Below are 18,284 nucleotides of genomic sequence, written 5' to 3' on the forward strand. Positions count from 1 at the left end.
CCTGGTCACATATGTGTGTATATGCATCTGCATATTTTTCATTCTCTTACCCCAAATGGTGAGAGTGCCTTCATTACCACTGTCAGATACAGTCCCTGCTATCTTTATTACTTACTTTTCTCAGTCTATTGAGGTCATTTGAGTTTGATTCAGAAGGCCATTAGTCACACGGCTGATTTACCTTAATGGATGACAAAGTATATTACTAATCAGTCCACGTACCTGTCCTGTTTCACAGCTCCTCCTCCGTATCAGAAAAAGGATGTTCATCCTCAAGTAGCAGCCCAAGAATGCATATATAGTATTAGTCAGGACTAAAAGTATTTGTTCTGTTTTTCCTTACAGGTATATGGAATACAGGGCATGAGCACACCCAGTGCCATTGCAGTTCCTTTAAATTGCCATGATGAACTAGGGCATCCCACCACTGTGTTTCATCAGCTCCACAGCAAGTTGTCTTTGAAATTGAATACTAAATCCTTGATCTACTTTTCTGATAAAGAACCAAATTTAAGTTGCAGAATTTTAGGCAATTGAATGACCTGGGAAGACCTTAAGTCCTTTTTTCAAGCCCTTTTTGCTGGTAAAAGTTCCCCATACAAGATTAATCACAGATGCATCTCTTGAGAAACATACTTTGAGGAGCTGCTGCTTTCCTCTGGCATTTCAGCTAGGCATTTCTGGCCTAGCTGAAACTTTCAGAGTAATGCCTTTATTGCAGAGGCAGGTGAAATCTCCAGTGCCAACTCATAACATGATCTTCACCAACAGGAGGTAAAACCATTGCACAGGTTAGTTCCTGTCCTCCATCAGTTATCTGTATCTTGCCATTATCACTAACAAGGTTATCCTGCAGCCAGCCATAATCATTGGTCCTGTCATTCTGCTAATTAGGGTACTATCTTTTAAGGGTGTTGGATGTCTGAGGTTCATTATAGAATCACAGAATGGTTTGAGTTGGAAGGGGACCGTAAAGATTATCTAGTTCCAGCCCTCTGCCATGGGCAGGGCCACCTTCCACTAGACCAGAATGCTCAAAGCACCATCCAACCTGGCCTTGAGCTCTTCCAGGCATCCACAATTTCTCTGGGCAACCTGTTCCAGTGCCTCACCACTCTCACAGTAAAGACTTTCTTCCTTATATTTAATCCATATCTACCCTCTTTCAGGTTAATGCCATTACCCCTTGTCCTATCCCTAGATGCTACAGTAGCTAACATATTGAGATTGCCTCATCTATGTGGCTGTGCAGAACTTGTAAAATATCCAATCTTTTGAAATCTGTAAGAAAGTCTAGATTCTCTTAAATTTTCTCTGTGTGAAGGGTAAAGTTTTATTTGCTGTGAGATCAATAGCACAAAGCATTACTTGAGCCTTGAGCTTCAGGTGTGTGAATAATTGCTGGTTAATGATAGAAATCTAAATGAGTTAGAAGTAGTGATGCTGACATTACGGGAAAACACTTAGAAAGTGTAGCTAAATGCAGGCATTCTTTTTTCATGGCACCTTGCAACTATTTATATTGCTTGTAATCAGGCTTAGAATTTCCTTGTTAATGAGAAATATGTTCTTACTGTTATTTGTTGACTCATGTTATGAATTCTAGACGGCTTGAGAGATTCTTGGGTTTGATTTTAAAATAAGTCAGCTGGGCAGTAAAACCCAGGAAATTCAAAGAAATACAGTGAAATGTAGTGCAATGTCTTTGCTCAAATACTCATACAGCATGACAGGGCAGGGTATGCCATGACAGGATCTTTCCTGTTATCTGTAATAACAGTTACTGTAGAAGCAGTGTTTTAAAAAAACAAAGAGGGGTTGGGAGGCAGGTTCCCATGGCTTTTACAAGGACTTGTGCAACTGATTCTGTTTCTACAGTTTTGAAAAGTTCCTTCCTATAAACTAGTGCATTTCATATGCTGGACAAACAGGGATGGTTTTTGCCTTATATGGTGTATTTGTTTGCTTAGATAACATAAAGTCCTTTTTTTTTTCATTGAAGGTGTTCATGGCAGATATGCAAAATAGATTTGCAAATGCAAAGTCACAAGCAGCTGATGGGCAGTTGTATTTCTATCAAATGGCTGTTCACAAAAGTCACCCATAAGGTGGAACAAAGGATTGCCTGCAGTGTCTTAGGAGAGTTCAGCAAATACAGTTGCTATGCATGGGTGGTCCTGCAAGGATCCTTGGTAGCAGCTTTCCTCTTCACACTGTTCGGAGCTGGGGCCAAGGTCAGCAATAATCATCTGCAAAACAGCAGCTGGCATTTAGAGTAAATGGTGAAGCTGAGCACATTTAACTGTCTCCAATTCTCCTCACAGGCTGATTATATTTGCAAAATGGAGAAACTGGGCCAGTGATGAATGTCACAGAAAAGCATTCCAGAGATAGAGGGTGTTGAGGAAATAAAGAAGTAAAATTCCAGCTTTTAGCATACATTCTGAGAATTTAACATTTCTGTGAGATTTGAGACAAAACTCTGACATTGAGGTAAAATGTTCAACTAAATTACAAATTAAAATCTCTCGTATTCATGTCAGACTTGTCTGTGAGCTGGTGTTTGTCAAAAACCTTTTCAAATCTGACATAAATAAATCTGGCATTTGGGAAAGATTCCCATCGAGTCCCTCCTGTGAGGTAAACTTAGCTTTGGCTTTACCTAAGAGGAAAGTACCAGAAGGATGGAGCAGTGAATGCTACTAGGGTAGGTGATGCACACACCTCAAGCTCAAAACTCAAGTAATGCTTTGTGCTATTGACCTCACACTAAAGGTCAAAACTTTACCCTTAACATAAAGAAAATCTGAGGGAAGCTTAGAATTTCCTAAGGATTTCAAAGGAACTGATACCTTCCAAATTCTGCACTCCAAAATAAAACGTTGTCCCTGTCCTGTCCAATTTTCATGGCTCAATTCCTGCCTTCCTGAGCATGCTTTTCCTTTCAAGACTGCCAGATTCAAATTGATTTTTAGAAAATGCCTCCCTGCCCCCAAGCCCACATTTCTTTTGGACCGTATATTGTGTGTCACAGCACTCCCTTCTAATGTGGATTTCCAGCACATAGGGAAAGTGTTTCATCATTAAGCATTTAAAATTTGTAAATTCAGTGTATGGAAACATTTAGAAAGATGGCTTTTGGGAGGCAGTTGGGTAGAAGGAGAGGTAGGAGATAGAGGTAGAAGCAATTTCTGGAATATGACCTTTTTCCATGTTTTTTGTTTTCTGTGAAACTTGCAGAGCAAGATGGCTTTTTCAAGTGATGTTCTGACCTGGATTACCATGATGGGTTAGGCTTTGCAGTTCTGTGGGGTTAGACTTGATGAAACATGGCGTGGGAAAGTCAGTGGAGCAGGTGGAGGATAGTGTTAATCCTTCTTGCCATAGTGGTTTATGTGGCACTAAGAGTGTGTAAAAAGCAGACAAAAAGAAAAGCAGCATTTCCTCTGGTCTAAGACAGGGCTTTAATCCAAAAGGCTGCTTCATACATGGTTTTTCCAGCCTTTTGAAATTTTTTATGTGCGTAAGATATTTCTGTGCTGGTGACAATGAATTGCTTTGCCCTCATTGATGCAAGAGTGCTAGTAATCTGCCGGCTAGCCATATGGTTCACATTTATTTTAATGTGCCTTTGACATCAGGAAAATAGCTGAGACAGCAGAAGAAAGTGCTTATGTCTTGGAGTTCAGCCAGAACTGAAATCATTTATGTTTCATAATCAAAGAACTACCAGTTTTCACAGTGAAAAATTTTTGAAAAATACAATGGGCTTAAAATGTCATTGCTAGCAGGATTTTGTCAAATTAGGAAGCACGCTTTCATAGACAAATGCAGCTGCAGTGGGATCGCTTCTGAAGTGGGAGATTTTGGGTTCTGTTTTGGCTTCTAAACACACAGAAGGGACCACTGTGTCTTTCACAGGTTTCCCAGTGCTGTACCTCCACTGCCTAGGGAGGAAAAGGAGGATGTTCAAAGGCAAACGAAAAGTGGGGCTACATAGTGCATTGTATGCATGTGGGAGCAATTCAGGAAAACCTTGTTTCAGTCTACCAGGGCATTATTACTGTTGCTTACCTATTTCATTGGTTAAAATTTATTCATATATGCAAATGAGACTTGGATGATTCTCATAAAGATACCCTGGACTGCTAGTGTAAATATTGATTTTTCCCCTTTGGAAAAGTACTTTTATTGAGAGTTGGATGGGCCTGTGATGACATCTCTTACCGAAACACAAGAAATATATTACAGATACAGCTCACCCCTACGTGGAGAAGTCAGTAGTAATCTCCTCTGCTTCTAGCATCCCACTCCATGCTTTGAAAATACCTTGGTGGGTGGTAGGGAGAGGAAAGAAGGGCACAGTTTCAGAAGTTAGAGAGCTTCTTTGAATAAGCTTTAGAAAGTGAGCTACAAATAAAATTCTTCAATCTCCCAATAATACAGAAAAAAAAATGTTTATAATACAGAAAGTATCTTGTGTGAACCTGTTGGTAGAAATAACTTGATGGCAACAATTGTTTGAAACTAACTCAGCAGCAGGACTTGGTGATTTCTTCCATGTACCTACAACACCGAGGAGGCAGTCTCTGACCACAGTGTTCTAGTCACATTTAAATATATTACAAAAATATTGACAGTGATTTGTTAATGAATCTGTGCCTTGCTACATCCTTCTTCAGCCTTGTCTATTCACACATTCCTCTACACGTACGTTTACACTTCTTTGCTGTATATATTTATTCTCTTATTAGCTGTTGATGAACAAAGGCCTTTCTTCATTCTCTAACCTTATGTGACTTGAATGGCTCTCATTTTTCTTGCCACCTTCGCTGAGGAGTCTTTTTGCAACCCCAGGAAGTATTTCCTCACTTGCTATGTTTGTTTGGTGACAATTCCAGCCCAGATCAGTGCTTGGTACAACATACTTTGACCAGGATCAATCTGACAGGGAAGTTTTATTGTCAAACAGCTATGTGTAGTATTTGCCTTTCTCCCATTAATCGTCATTGTGACTGAGATGTATGAGACACAGCAGCCTAAGCGAGAAAGAACAGCAGCCATGGAAGCTACTTTACAGGACAGTTTTATTGTTTAAGGCTATTGTTATTTTCATGATAGATGTATATATATATTTTTTTACATTGATACTTTCTTCATTTTTGACTTTTAGTTTTATTTTTAGAGTATCTCTGAAAAATGAGTTAGTGTGGCCACACATACACAGTGTGTATGTGTTTCATGCACACATATGGGACACACTGTCTGGAAAAATGGATTTAATGCACTTGATCAAGTACCTTTAATCTTAGAAAAAAATAAATCTGAGGAACACTGTCTTTCTGGTAAACCATCTTGTATGCATTACTGTTAGCCACTGGGTGATAGAAATTGTATTTTTAGATAGGTAAAATGCTACCATTTTAAATTGCAACCATTTAAATAAGAATGCTGGTAATAACAGTTATGACTTAGTGTCCCAGTGTAGGAGATGGCGCATAATTTATCGCCTATGGGAACAAACATAATGATGTTTGTGTGTTTATTCTGTTTTTAATCTTTTGATAGTTGGTGTTCCATGTGTAATAAACCACAGGTTGGGTAAGACAGCCTTAAGAGTCAAGCCTTAGTCTGTGCAATCTGAATGAGTGGTGGTGTGGGAGAGTGGTAATGTGTAGAAAGAGGTTGTCTTGAATTAGACAAAACTTGTTCCATGGCGGTGTGCAGCCTTATGAATAAGGCACCGAAATGACTGCTGAACAGTTACCTCTACTGTGTACTACAGTCACTGACCAAAAAAGGACTTTACTGAAATATTGAAAACTGAAGGGCTATAATAAAAAACCTTGGTATGTAGTGCTTAGGCATTCTGCAGATCTCTTAAATTCTGGAAACCTTAGAGATTCCCTGTATGTTCAATATCCAAAGAAGTACATACACCAGGAATTTAGCATAAAGAGAAATGGCAGAAATATTGTATATAGTAATGAAATAAATTATAAATGCTGTGCATAAAGAGAATTGTTATGAGGGAGAGAGGTTAACAACTGAGGAAAGGATGAATAAATGCATTCTGCTGTATATCTGTGCAGGCACATCATGAACAAAGATAACAAAAGGATAAGCACAAAGAGCAAGGTGAGTTTCCAGGATGGGTTAGCCATGCTTGGGTTAAACAACTGTTTGCTATTCAGAGTTTTCCTTTGATTCTTTTGGCCACACCTGTAGGAATTTTGTTTAGAGATAAGTGCAGTTTTGCCATAAATGGTGCATGGTGCTGATGACCTGTGCGGTCGCTGTTAGCTCAGGTTGAGTGCTGCACTGATGGGGCTGTGCTGCATCTGCAGCAGCTGGTTTTGCATGGCAGCTGACCAGCTTACAGGACCTGACATGGCCCCATGAGGAGGCAGGCCAGTTGCCAGCAGGTCATTAACTTCAGCTCTGCTCTGCTAAACCCAGAAGCTGAGACACTTGAATGTCAAAAGCCAAAAATCAAAATTTCATCAGTTGATGTTGTTTCAAGATGAGGAATTTTGACAGTTTGTTTGCAGATATCTGTGTCTGAAGACCTTGTTCAGATATAGCGACCTTTTCTGAGAGAGTTCTGTAGCGGTAATTGTTATCAGTATCATCCTTCCCTCTAAGTGATAAATTTTATGCATTACAGTACTTATGTATCTGTCAAAAATACTTAATTCCATATAATCTTGAAACATAGAACTAAAAATTGTATTAATTGTTTAAATACACAAGAATGGTGCATTTTTTCCCCAGTGGAATTTATCAGCCTTGCAGTATATAAATCTGTTAAAGATCATGTGTGTGATCCATAGGACAGTTTTTGGTGATGATGAATATTCCTGTTCCCTCTGGCATCCTCACTCGCCTTGAACTGCTAGAAGGAGATGGTGGCATCTAGTTCCTGTTGACAGCATGTATCCAGCAGCTGCTAAAACGTCTCATTGCTGCAGTCCTAGTACAGTCTGCCTGTCACCCTTTTTGTGCAGAACAGCTGATAGTGGCATCCCCTGATACCACTTGTTACACAGGCAGATGGCATGTAAATGCTTTCTTGAGACTGGCCAAGCAGGGAAGCTGTTACTGAATCTCTTCTGGAAAAGTGTGGTGTTTACATTCTCTATGGATAAATTTTTAGGTTTTGGGCTTTTGCTTCCCTGCAAAACCTTTGCAACTGACTCCCAAGAGGCATGCAAGCTTGCACAATCTGCATCCCTCATTCTGAAGGGAGCTCAGTAGCTGATTAATGTCAGTAAATTTTGTCTGGGCATATGTTCATGCTTCCAGTATATCAGAAAATATGTATTTTGTATATCCTTCTGCTCTGTCTTGAGCTAACCAATGTCCTTAGCAGTAATTACAACAGATTTGAATGTAGTATGTAAGGTACAGTGCACGCAAAATAGTGTATGCTGCAACTCTTGATGAGCTGAGAATCTCAGTTCTGGTTGGCTTGAAGCAATAGGAATGAATAAGTTATAGCTTTGTCCCTGATGTTGGAAAATTGTTCAATAGTTGCATTCAATATCTAATAATAATTTTTTTTGAGGTCACTTTAAGGCATCCCTCTCCTCAGAGACTTTAGGAAGAGTAGTAGAGCAAGAATATAGCACCTCTGTGGTGCTTCCTTTTGTGTCTTTGGTTCCTGAGGTAGTCACAGCTGTCCAGTCCTCTCGCTGACATCTCTAACCTATGCTTTTGCATAATCAAATAAAATCCTGTAATCTTTTGCAGTTCCTGCCTGATCTGTTCTTGTAAACAACATTCTCATAAATATGAATATATTCTGACTACTTCCTAGCAGTAACACAGAAGAGATGACTCTAGCCTTCGCTCTTCCCTTTAATGAGCTCTTGGGTGAGACAGAAGCAAACCCAAAAGATAGGATGTGTTTCAGAAAAAATAATCATGTACAGTCTGAGGGCTCTGAATGTTTACATGCTTGTTCGCTTACACAGATTATCATAGAATTTGTCTGACTCAGAACTATCATATTAATAAATAAAGCCATGAACTTTGATGTAATTTATAACAAATGCATGTCAGCTTTTATGCTGTCTTCATTACAGTTGTATAGTGCTGGATTTATAGCACTGGTGGTGTTGCAGTTACAGTACGACAGCATTTTCTTCAAGTTCAGCTTAATTCTATCTTAACATTTTTGTCAGTGATCTATTAAAAAAAACCCCAAACAAGCAACTGTTATGGTGTGGCACTGATACTATAATTACTGAAAGTGATAAGAGCTGTAAAAAAGGTTGGAGAAACGCGTTAATGGGTTTTTGAAAGACAGCTCCTGACAGTCCTCCTGAGAGAGACTGCTGACCGAACTTTTAGGCGTAAACGTACAGTGATGCCTGAAATTCACTTTCTAAATTTTGACAGCATGCACATGGGCACCCCTGCCCCACCCCAAAAATCCATGTAGTGGAAAAACTCATTCATGTAATCTAGTTTTTATCATAGATGATGTTCTTTTGGTTTTTTCAGCTGGAAGTAATTAGATCACAGTCTTCTGCCTAGCTTCAATTAATTATTAATATTAGTGTGTAGCTTGTGAATAAAACTGAAGGTTGATTTACTTATGTATAGAAAGTAGTATCTCTTCCATAAAGAGATTGTCAGACTTAAATGGAAGCACTTTTATTGCAGCATTTGGTATTCCTGCCAGTAAGCAGCCATGTCAGGAGTTCCATAGCTAAGGTCTAAAATGAATTACTATAAATGTAGACCTTATGTGATAGATACTGAAGTTTACAGATGAAGATTCAAAAGCATTAACAACTTGTGCAATTTTATAGGCATAAATACCTTCTATTTCCTCATGAAGCATATATATATATATATTTAAGATTAACCTTCTATCTTTCCTTTATTATTTAAGTGTATATTTAACTCTCATTCCATTTGTGGCTGGTTCTTTTTTCTTAGTAAAACAGCTGCTTGTCCTGCAGCAGCTGTCAATATTTCTTCAGAAATAAGTGCAAGATCCAGTTGAGAGCCAAATAACATCAATACTGTTGTATCAGAAATTGGATACCTCCCAGCAGATGTATCTGCTTCTTCAGCAGAAGCAGGATATTTTTTAATATGCGCTTTTCTGTGCGTAAGAGGATATAGGCAGTGAAGGTTCTGACTGAGAGATTTGTTTTGAAACTGTGGCATATATGAAAAAGATCAGTAGGTTAAAACAGCATCTAACTTTTGGGACAAAATTGACACACCCCTATGAACTAGACCGCTATGTACTAGTCCCTTCTAACAAAATAAACCTTTTCCCCCACTAAAAGCTTCCTATAAATATTTTTGTCAGGCTCTGTTGATACAAGATTTGCTAAAACTTGGATGTAAGTTTTAACATACCTAATGTGACAGAGTTTGTCTTTTGATTCCTCTCTGTATATCCTATGCCTTTTTTTGGAACACTCTTCACTGAGAGCATGTAAATGGATGTAGGACCTGAGCTTATTTATCTGTTTCATATTTTTCATCTAACATACCTGCAGCATATCTGAAGAAGTGCATGTTGTTTATACAGTAAGCCATACTTTCAGCTGCTTCTCACTATTTAGGGAAAATAACACTATTTTAGTGTTTTTCTGGGCCCCAAATAGTTTTATGATTATGTCAGCAGGCTATACTGTCTGAAATTTGGTTTTCATATAGGTGGATTATGCGGTTTGTTAGACTGAATTAATGCATTTAGAAGTTTGGAGTTTTCACATTCGTGGTGATTAACATTTCACTATTTAATAGTATTAGAGAATTAAGTCTGTTTTAACTGTGACAATAAACCAGACCTGTTATGAAACCAAGGCTGAAGGACAAGTGCTCTCAATCTCTAGATTGGAAGTTTTAGATTAGGAGTGTACATCTTGTTGCTTTTGCTGCTCTTACAGAATAGTTCCAAGTCTTTCTAGAGTGGTCAGGCAGCTTTTAAATCATTTTACTGCCTGAACCCTGGCAGGTAGCTCACATCTGCTAAAGGTGTAAAAGGATAATTCACACCTGCTCAATTGTTGCTTGTAAACTGCAAAGCAATGACTTACCTATCTACATTCTCAACATCCTGTTGCTATTTTGCAATAAATCAAATAAATCAGGCTGGTCATCTTAAAAATCAAGTGGTGTTTCTTATCTAACATTTGTGTCTCTTTTTGCTTCTCTAAAGGCTCACCACTGTTACTAGTGAGAAACAATATATCAGCCTTGTTGGAAGGAGTTACTAAATGTCTATAGAAAAAAGACAATATTTAACAGCTAAAATTTGGCATTTCTTTGTAAACAAATCCATTTTCTATGATACTGCATGTGGGCATGAGAAACTGCGCATGAGCATGAGGGGAATCAGAAAAGAATTAGATTTATTATCAAAATTCTACACATAAAATATACACACATGTGTATTCAGTGGATGGCGGCAGAAAGAGGATGAAAGTAATGAAAAAGTAGATCTTACTGTTAATCAGTATTATTCCTATATTATTCTGTGGTGATGATGGTACTAATTTCTCAGTCTGAAGCACTAAACATACCACCTTGCTAGTTTTTCTAACACTAATTTCTAACATTTTGGATTGTAAGAGATAGAAATCTTTTCTGCCAATGTGATCCAATGCTTTAAAGATGTAGTTGCAGATCTCTACAGCGGATCTTTTCTGCCAGAATAGTAACGGTGTATGTAGGCATGTGAGAGATTGGGTCTGTTTTTCTCCTCACTGCTGTCACAGACAACATTGCTTTGTTTGCAGAGGTTTGAGCAAGTCAGAGGATCTTTGAGGTGACACTGTGAGAGAAGTTCATTTTCCTGGGATTTATTTTCTTCTTTGCTAAAAGGATAAAATATGTTCATAATGCTGTGGAACAACCGTCCTGGCCAAGAATTTCTGATCTAAAGTAGATAATAGTGTTCATGATTATAGCAGTTTGTAAGGGCTCCTAGGTTTGTAGATAGAATAGAATAGAATAGAATAGTAGAATCATAGATGCAGTATTTCTAATGTTATCTCCTCATTTCAACTGCACGTGTCAGAACTTTATTGTGTACAGAGTCAGGTATTGCTAAGGTAGATGGAACTACACAAGTGATGAATTTGCTGTATGACTGCAAGTTATCCCTCATACTGTGATCTCTGTCTGTTCTAGCTTCTTCAATCCTGAAGAGAGAGAAGCGGAAGAGAGCAAAAAATGTCCATTTTAACTGCGTTACTGTGTATTACTTCACAAGAAGGCAAGGATTCACCAGTGTTCCCAGCCAAGGGGGAAGCACACTGGGAATGTCTACTCGCCACAACAGTGTGCGCCAATACACGCTTGGAGAGTTTGCGATGGAACAGGAGAGGCTTCACCGAGAGATGTTAAGAGAGCACCTAAGGGAGGAAAAACTCAATTCTCTAAAATTAAAGGTAAAAATTGTTCAAGACTTTGATCTCTGCCTTATTTGTTTAAATGAACAGTGGCAGAGCTATATGGCCTCAGTACATGTGTGTTAAACAAAACCATTTCCTTTCTGTCACCTCCATTTTCAGTCAAAAAAAATGGCATTTTTCTTTTTTTAAGTTTTATTTTACTGAACACATTATTTTTCTTCGGTATTACCAAGTGCTGTTGTAGCTCTTATTGATGTGTGTCTTGGAGTGCTTTACAGCGAGATTGTTGTTTACTTCCTGTTTCCTACAGAGAGGAAAACAGAGGCAGAGAGTGGTGGAAGTTAGCCTTGAATAGGGTGTCCAGCAGAAGTCTGGAAGTGGCAGGGAGAGATTGAGTCTTCTGAGCCCTTGCACAGTGCCCTGTTAGACAAGGGAATGGTAACATTCTAAGTATAGAAAGTGAAAGGGCTTATTTTCTTGGCCAACTTGAGTGAATTTGCCTGACAGTAACAAACAGTAGTACTAAAAATGTTTATTTTTTCAGTGTACCAATTTATATGGTCATATTTGTAATGCTTCACCAGAGGATGTCTGTGTTGAAGAAGGAAGGTGTCAGACAAATTAATTGGCTCTATCAGTTTAGCCAGAACAAATCATGGCTACAGTTTTGAAGCTGTTTATTTAAATGTAGCATAGGAGAGGAAAGAAACTGTATTTGAGTAGAGGAGACTAGAGAAGCGGATTGTGTTCTTGGAAGCGTCCCTTATGGCTCTTTAAAACTGGTAGCAGAACTTCTGGGTTTGTTATGGTTTTGGATTGGATGAAACACTTCCTGTGTAATGACTTGCGTTACAGATATTTCAGGCTCTTTTTCAGATGAATCCTATAATGAAGTGAACAATATGTAGAGTTGTAGCCAAACTGCTGTGCTCCTTAGCCCCTTTTGTGATATTATATCTGTTTCAGATACTACTGCAGTTGCCCAGGTACCCTTCAAGTTTAAGAAATGCCTTTCAGTTTTTTTCCTATAGGAGGAACTGTGTTCATGAGTTCTGTGTCTGAACTCCTGAAGAAGTGTGTATGACCCTTACTATTGTAATTACTTTCTTTTCTCAGTCTCCTAATTGGTGTGGGGTGGGTTTTGTGTGTGTGTGTGAGTGTGTGTGTGTGGTTTTTGTTTGGTTATTTGTTTTTTCTTGTTTTTTGTTTGTTTATTATTTGAATAGCTAAATAGATTCTTGAATAGTTCATAAGATGTGAACTGTCGTAATGAAAACAAACATACATACAACTACTCAGGATAAAGGCAAATTAAAGATGGACATTTGGACAGGTTGGAAGCCAAAGGCTGGAGTGCGATTTATGACTACTAGAGATTATACCTCTAAACATGTCATATCACAGCATCTTCAGAGCACCAAGTGTAAATTGAGCTCTGTCAGTGTAACCAATGACTGTGTAGATCCCTTGGATGGCTTCCAGGAATCCCAGTGGAGTGGGTAAAGAATAGTAAGGCATGCAAATCTTTAGCTTTTCCTTTTTATAGCTGGAAAGTAAATTAAGAAAAATCACAGGTCCTATTTAGTTCTAAAGATTGGATGAGGCCTTTTAGCCTTCATGTGTATGGAGCAGCGCTCTGCTCTGTGTGCTTTCGTAAGTCTCCCCTTGGGTGGGATGAACCTCTTTTCTTCATTAACTTCACACCAGCCCACTCCCTTTTCTGGGACATGGACCTCCTGCTCCTCTTCCAAATACAATATGTTCTTCCATCTCCCCAGTCACTTGTTTAAGTGGATGCTAATCTTTATTGTGACTGTTAAGTTCTTGTTAATTTCTTCATAAGTATTCAGTAAGTAAGGAAAGCCTGATTTGCTTTCCTCTCTCTGTCCTAATTTTAATTGCTTCCTTTTACCAAATATAAAAGTCATTTTCCCTACAGTTAATTCAGGAGTGGTGGGGTTCTTTCTTCATTGATCCTCAGCAGTTGATGTGACAATACTAGCACATGCTGAGACTGGTACGCTGACTTCAAAGTTTAAATTCAAATACTGAGAAATTGTGTTTAGGTCTTCAGAATCCTGAGACTGGCTTAAAACTGTTAACATCTTACTAGTGTTAAATCTTTTACTAGTGTAAAATATTTCTCTTCACTCTCCAGCATGTATGAAAAAATAGGGAATAGAAAGCTTCCTTTCTGAAGTAGTCCATCAGACTCAGCTCAGTTACATCTCTAGTTATACACTTGGGGTAAAAAAATCAAATAAAAACTACTTTCCCTCCCCAAACTAAATCCAGGACTCACTGAACTAGTGATGAGTCACTGTAAAGCACTCAGTGTGTTTTATTTGCTTAAGACAGCTTGGTCTTGCTGATTTCCCTGTAGAGGCGAAAGAGCCACATGGTCATTCACATGGTTTCAGGATTAACAGGAAAACAAAGCACTGTAGCATTCTGAGGTGACAATGTCAGCAATTATGATCCTTAATGAAATGCACTAATCAGGATTTGCATCAGAATTACTGTACAGCACACGAAAAGAAAGTGAGAAAATGAAGTAGGGCAAAGTTTGCTTGCAAAGGTTTTTCTTTGTGGTTTTAAATTTCAGTTCCCTGTTGTTCAGGTTGTTGTTTTGTTTCGGTTTGGGGGTTGGGATTTTTTTGTTTGTTTTTGTTTGATTTTTTTTTAAAGTTTTTTGCACTGTATTATGATAATCAAGTCTGTAGGTAAAAAAAATTAAAATTTGTCAAGAAAAAATAGAACTACAGGAATATATTGAAATTGTGTCTTCATAATATTAGGTGCAGTTGATTATTTTGAATGCTAAAAGTGAAGAGACAAATAAGAAATTTCTCTTAATTAAAAGCAGTTAAAGACTTTAAAATTGTTATCAAGTCACTTTAGCCATTTAGCACCAGCACTTTGGTGTAAACATTGCTGACAGTGGCATAAACACTTGTCAGCAGCAGAGTGTGAAGACTCTAACTACATTCTGGACATAAAAGCCATCTTGTCAAGATGAAAAGTACAAGGTAGGCTTTGCTTTAATACATTGTCATTTGGGAAACATTATGAGTAAGCACAGTAAGTCAGGTGGAATAGTCCTTATTGCTTACTCATAATGTCCCTCAAATTAAGGTCTATTAAAATTATTAGCCTGATGCTAGTGATGTTGAGGCTCCTGGGTCTATGGACAGAGTTGGTTTCCTTTGTGGGGAATTGTAAGCAATAATTTCCAGCTAGGGCAGGCAAAGGTGCTAACCTGAATTTTTCACATTTTACAGTTGAAGTGAATTTCACCCAAAGGCTTCACATATTCATTGGCCCTTGCCCTGTTCTGTTGTTATGACATTAACCTTGAGCTTTATAAGAGAAATTTAACCCATCTACATATCAAGTTTAATTCAGATAAGCAATATTATGACAATCAAGAGAACTTAATGTTCCCCTAAAGTTCTGTATTGTAAAATGTATTTGATGGGTCTTGGTAATCTTCCTCCCTCTGTAGTTACACAATAACTTGTTCAAGAACTGTTCAGATCTTCCATTTCGTTAATTCGTTTGTTCTGTGTGTGACAAAGCAGTTAAGATTTGCAGGAAAAGAAGGAGAAATGCATGACAAGTTTGGTATGGTTTTGTAGGTGCCTTTGTAAGCTGAGCAGTTAGAGCATTTACCTCATGGGTAAGAGCCCTGAAATTGAATTTTTATTAAATACTAATTGAATAAAATACTAAAATAATTACAGAAGCAGGGATTAGAATTCTTCCCCAGTTTCCAACTTAAATTCTGATAGGCATTTAAGTAACAGTGATCTGCTTAAGGAGTGGCATGAGCCTTGTATATTTAAAACTAGAGAATTCAGAATTCTCAGGTAGGTAGTTCTCCTATTACATATTAGCTAGCTAACAAAAAAATGAAAAACATATAAAAAAAAAATCGAGGACGATGCCATTCTGGATTTGAACATTCAGGCTGAGTTGCATGTACAGCAGAATATTCCCTCCCACTGGCTAAAGGCAGCTAATTCAAGGTGCATTTAATCACTCTGTGGATTTACCTGTCTCTCACTGTAGATTATACAGAAAAAGGACGACGTCTAATGTTGTCTTTCCTACCTTACTGAACTAATACGTTGAAATACCTGCTATAAATAATCTCTCCGTTGTGCCAGGGCCAGGCAGGCCAATTAGGTAACAGCTTCAGTGAGGGAGCTCTTGCCCCCTCCTTTCCAGCCACTGTAAAGGGAAATGAATAATAGAAAATACAGCAAAAAATCAATCTGAGGGAAGTTTGAGAGGACATTTTGCAAATGGCTGCATTGGAGATGAAGAAAGAGGCAGAAGTGTACACACATAAAGAGATTTGAATGTCATAGGGATAGACATGGTAAACAAACTGAAACATGAAATAAAATGACGGCAGCTCTTAGAGGCAACGGTCATGGAGAAAGATTGAGAATACATTGAAAAGCAAAGGAAACAGTAATGCCGATAAAGCAGGGTTGTGGAAGTGGCAGAACACCTCTGCATGAACTAAATATGGTGCTGAATTCCTAAGAAGGGATGATTACTGCTCTCAGGAGAAGTTTTCTTTGTGCAGCATGATGTGTACATGTACACCATATGTAAGGAATGCCAGTTGTGACACTGATGCTCTTCTCCTCCAGAGGAAATAGTATTGCTTTTAACCTGACTTTAGAAGTCAGGAATAATTGGTTGGGAGTTTTTTCTGTGATTGGCTTGCACAGTTGTTATAAACATAAAACTGCAGTCAGTAGGAATTCACTGTCAAGTAACTCAGTAATGCTGTAAATGACAGTTACAATCCAAAAGATTGTGGAAAGGACAAACTGTTAATGGAAAAATCAAACAGCTGGGAATATAATCAAAGTAGAAATACTGAAATGGGTAAGATTCAGGACTGCTTTCTTACACACAAAAGCATAGCTAGATGGAAATGACAGGATTTAGGAGCAGAAAAAGTGGGAGTTACCTTTACAGTGACAATTGTTAAATGTCTAAGCATTGAAATACACAAGAAACAGGCAATGTTAAATAAGACTTCCTTATTTTATCTGTATTTAAAACTGGTGCCTAAAAAATTATTTGGGATAACAGGGCAAGCCGAAACTTTCTGTAAGCAAATAAGGCAAAAGAGAGGCAGAATTAGAAGGCTATTTTTTTCTGTAGGTAAGAAACATTCAAATTACATTCACTGGGACTATTTTTCTGAGGTCATGGTGGTGCCCCTGGTGAAACTGTTAAGGCAGATGAGACTTGAGACTTCACCGGTGTAAAATTATCACACAGTTGCACCATGTTTTCTCCACAAAAGTAGGAGACCAGGTGCTTGGCTAGTGTAAATCAGCAGGCTCATCAACAGAGCAAGGAGAACATCAGGAATCTGGGGGGTTTTGTTTGTTTTTCTATTTTAAGGAAAATTATTTCATAGAACAATAATAAAAGAAAAAGGATTTATTATATGACAGAATAAATATATCTGCACTTGTTTCACGTTTGCTGTGTAGTACCATGCTTAATCTGGATAACCTGAGACTGAGAAAATATATGTTTCTGTAGTGAATGTCATCTGTCTGCCCTTTAACATTTGATATTCTCTTGATTCTCAAGCAATTTTCTCTGTAGAAGAACTTTTATGAACTCTGTAGTTGTGTTACATATGGTTGTGCACATTCATAATGCATTACATGTTTTTGCATCTATTTGCATATATGGCACATGTGTGAGAGTATAGTTAAAGGACTTTGTTAAATTGTTCTATGCAACAGATGACAAAGAATGGTACAGTGGAATCTGAAGAAGCTAATACGCTGACACTGGATGACATTTCTGATGATGATATTGATTTAGACAACACTGAAGTAGATGAGTACTTCTTTCTACAACCTCTGCCAACAAAAAAGCGAAGGGCATTGCTGAGAGCTTCTGGAGTGAAGAAGATTGACGTAGAAGAAAAACATGAGCTGCGGGCCATCCGACTGTCCAGAGAGGATTGTGGCTGTGACTGCCGTGTGTTCTGTGATCCAGAAACTTGCACTTGCAGTCTTGCAGGCATAAAATGTCAGGTAAATGTCTCTATCTTATTTAACTAACAAGAGGCTGGGTAGGTGCACATGTTAATTATTAGCCAGTAACACTTGTGGATGTAAAAGCAGTTATTTTAGGCGTAGCTTTATAAGTATATAATGTGCAATACCAACAATCTCCTTAAACATCTTTATTTTATGATTGATTTAGGCATATACGTTGTTCAGGGTTTGGGTTTTTTTTTGTTCTTATACAAATATCCTGCTCCTTGTATTCCTCTTTGGCCTTTATCTAAATAGACAGCTGCAGACAACAGAAGAATCAGTAGCAGACTTAAGAAGGTTTATTACCTTTCATTTTAGAGACAATTCACATACTTCCCAAATGTGAATTATAGTCCAAACTCAATGAGAAACAATAAATGACACTTTATTTAACATGATGATTAAACTTGATGTTTAAAATGGCTGCATGATAAATTTGCATGTAGGCAATGTAAAATACATCTGCTAACATAGCAGGTAGTTTTTTTTCCTCTGCAGACTGAAAAAGGCATTTTGTATTGTACATAGTGTCCTATGTACAGCTGTAAATGTCCTTAAAGGAATGTCCCTGAATGCACTTTTCATCTTCTCTTAACTCCAAGCTAAACTTTCTCTGCCATTTTAAATAATACGTTCTCTTTGCTGTTCCTGTTTTCATCTGCACATGTGAGGAAGATGTGCTAGATTGTGTTATATGGTTTTCCTCTGCATTCATATTTGATGTTTAGGTATTGCAGTGTAGATGAAAATCATAGACCTCAAACTATGTAACCAAACTATCCAGACTGTGGATTCAGACACATTTTTA

General features: G+C 37.9%; 2 protein-coding genes across 3 annotated transcripts in view; one reads left to right on the plus strand and one right to left on the minus strand.

The window, feature by feature from the left end:
* LOC308222547 (sodium channel protein type 2 subunit alpha) overlaps positions 1-18,284 on the minus strand; it is a gene marked incomplete at both ends in the record, with an annotated part of 422,596 nt that overhangs the window by 248,840 nt on the left and 155,472 nt on the right. The window lies entirely within an intron of this gene.
* The window catches only part of CSRNP3 (cysteine and serine rich nuclear protein 3), a gene marked incomplete at its 3' end in the record, with an annotated part of 81,000 nt that overhangs the window by 61,081 nt on the left and 1,635 nt on the right, over positions 1-18,284 (plus strand). The window contains exons 4-5 of the mRNA XM_080621514.1: positions 11,164-11,423; positions 17,174-17,470. Of these exons, the coding sequence (XP_080477640.1) occupies positions 11,164-11,423; positions 17,174-17,470 (557 nt within the window). The remainder of the gene's footprint in view (positions 1-11,163; positions 11,424-17,173; positions 17,471-18,284) is intronic.

Source organism: Psittacula echo (assembly GCF_963264785.1).
Source record: "Psittacula echo genome assembly, chromosome: 6".
Classification (NCBI taxonomy): Eukaryota; Metazoa; Chordata; class Aves; order Psittaciformes; family Psittacidae; genus Psittacula; species Psittacula echo.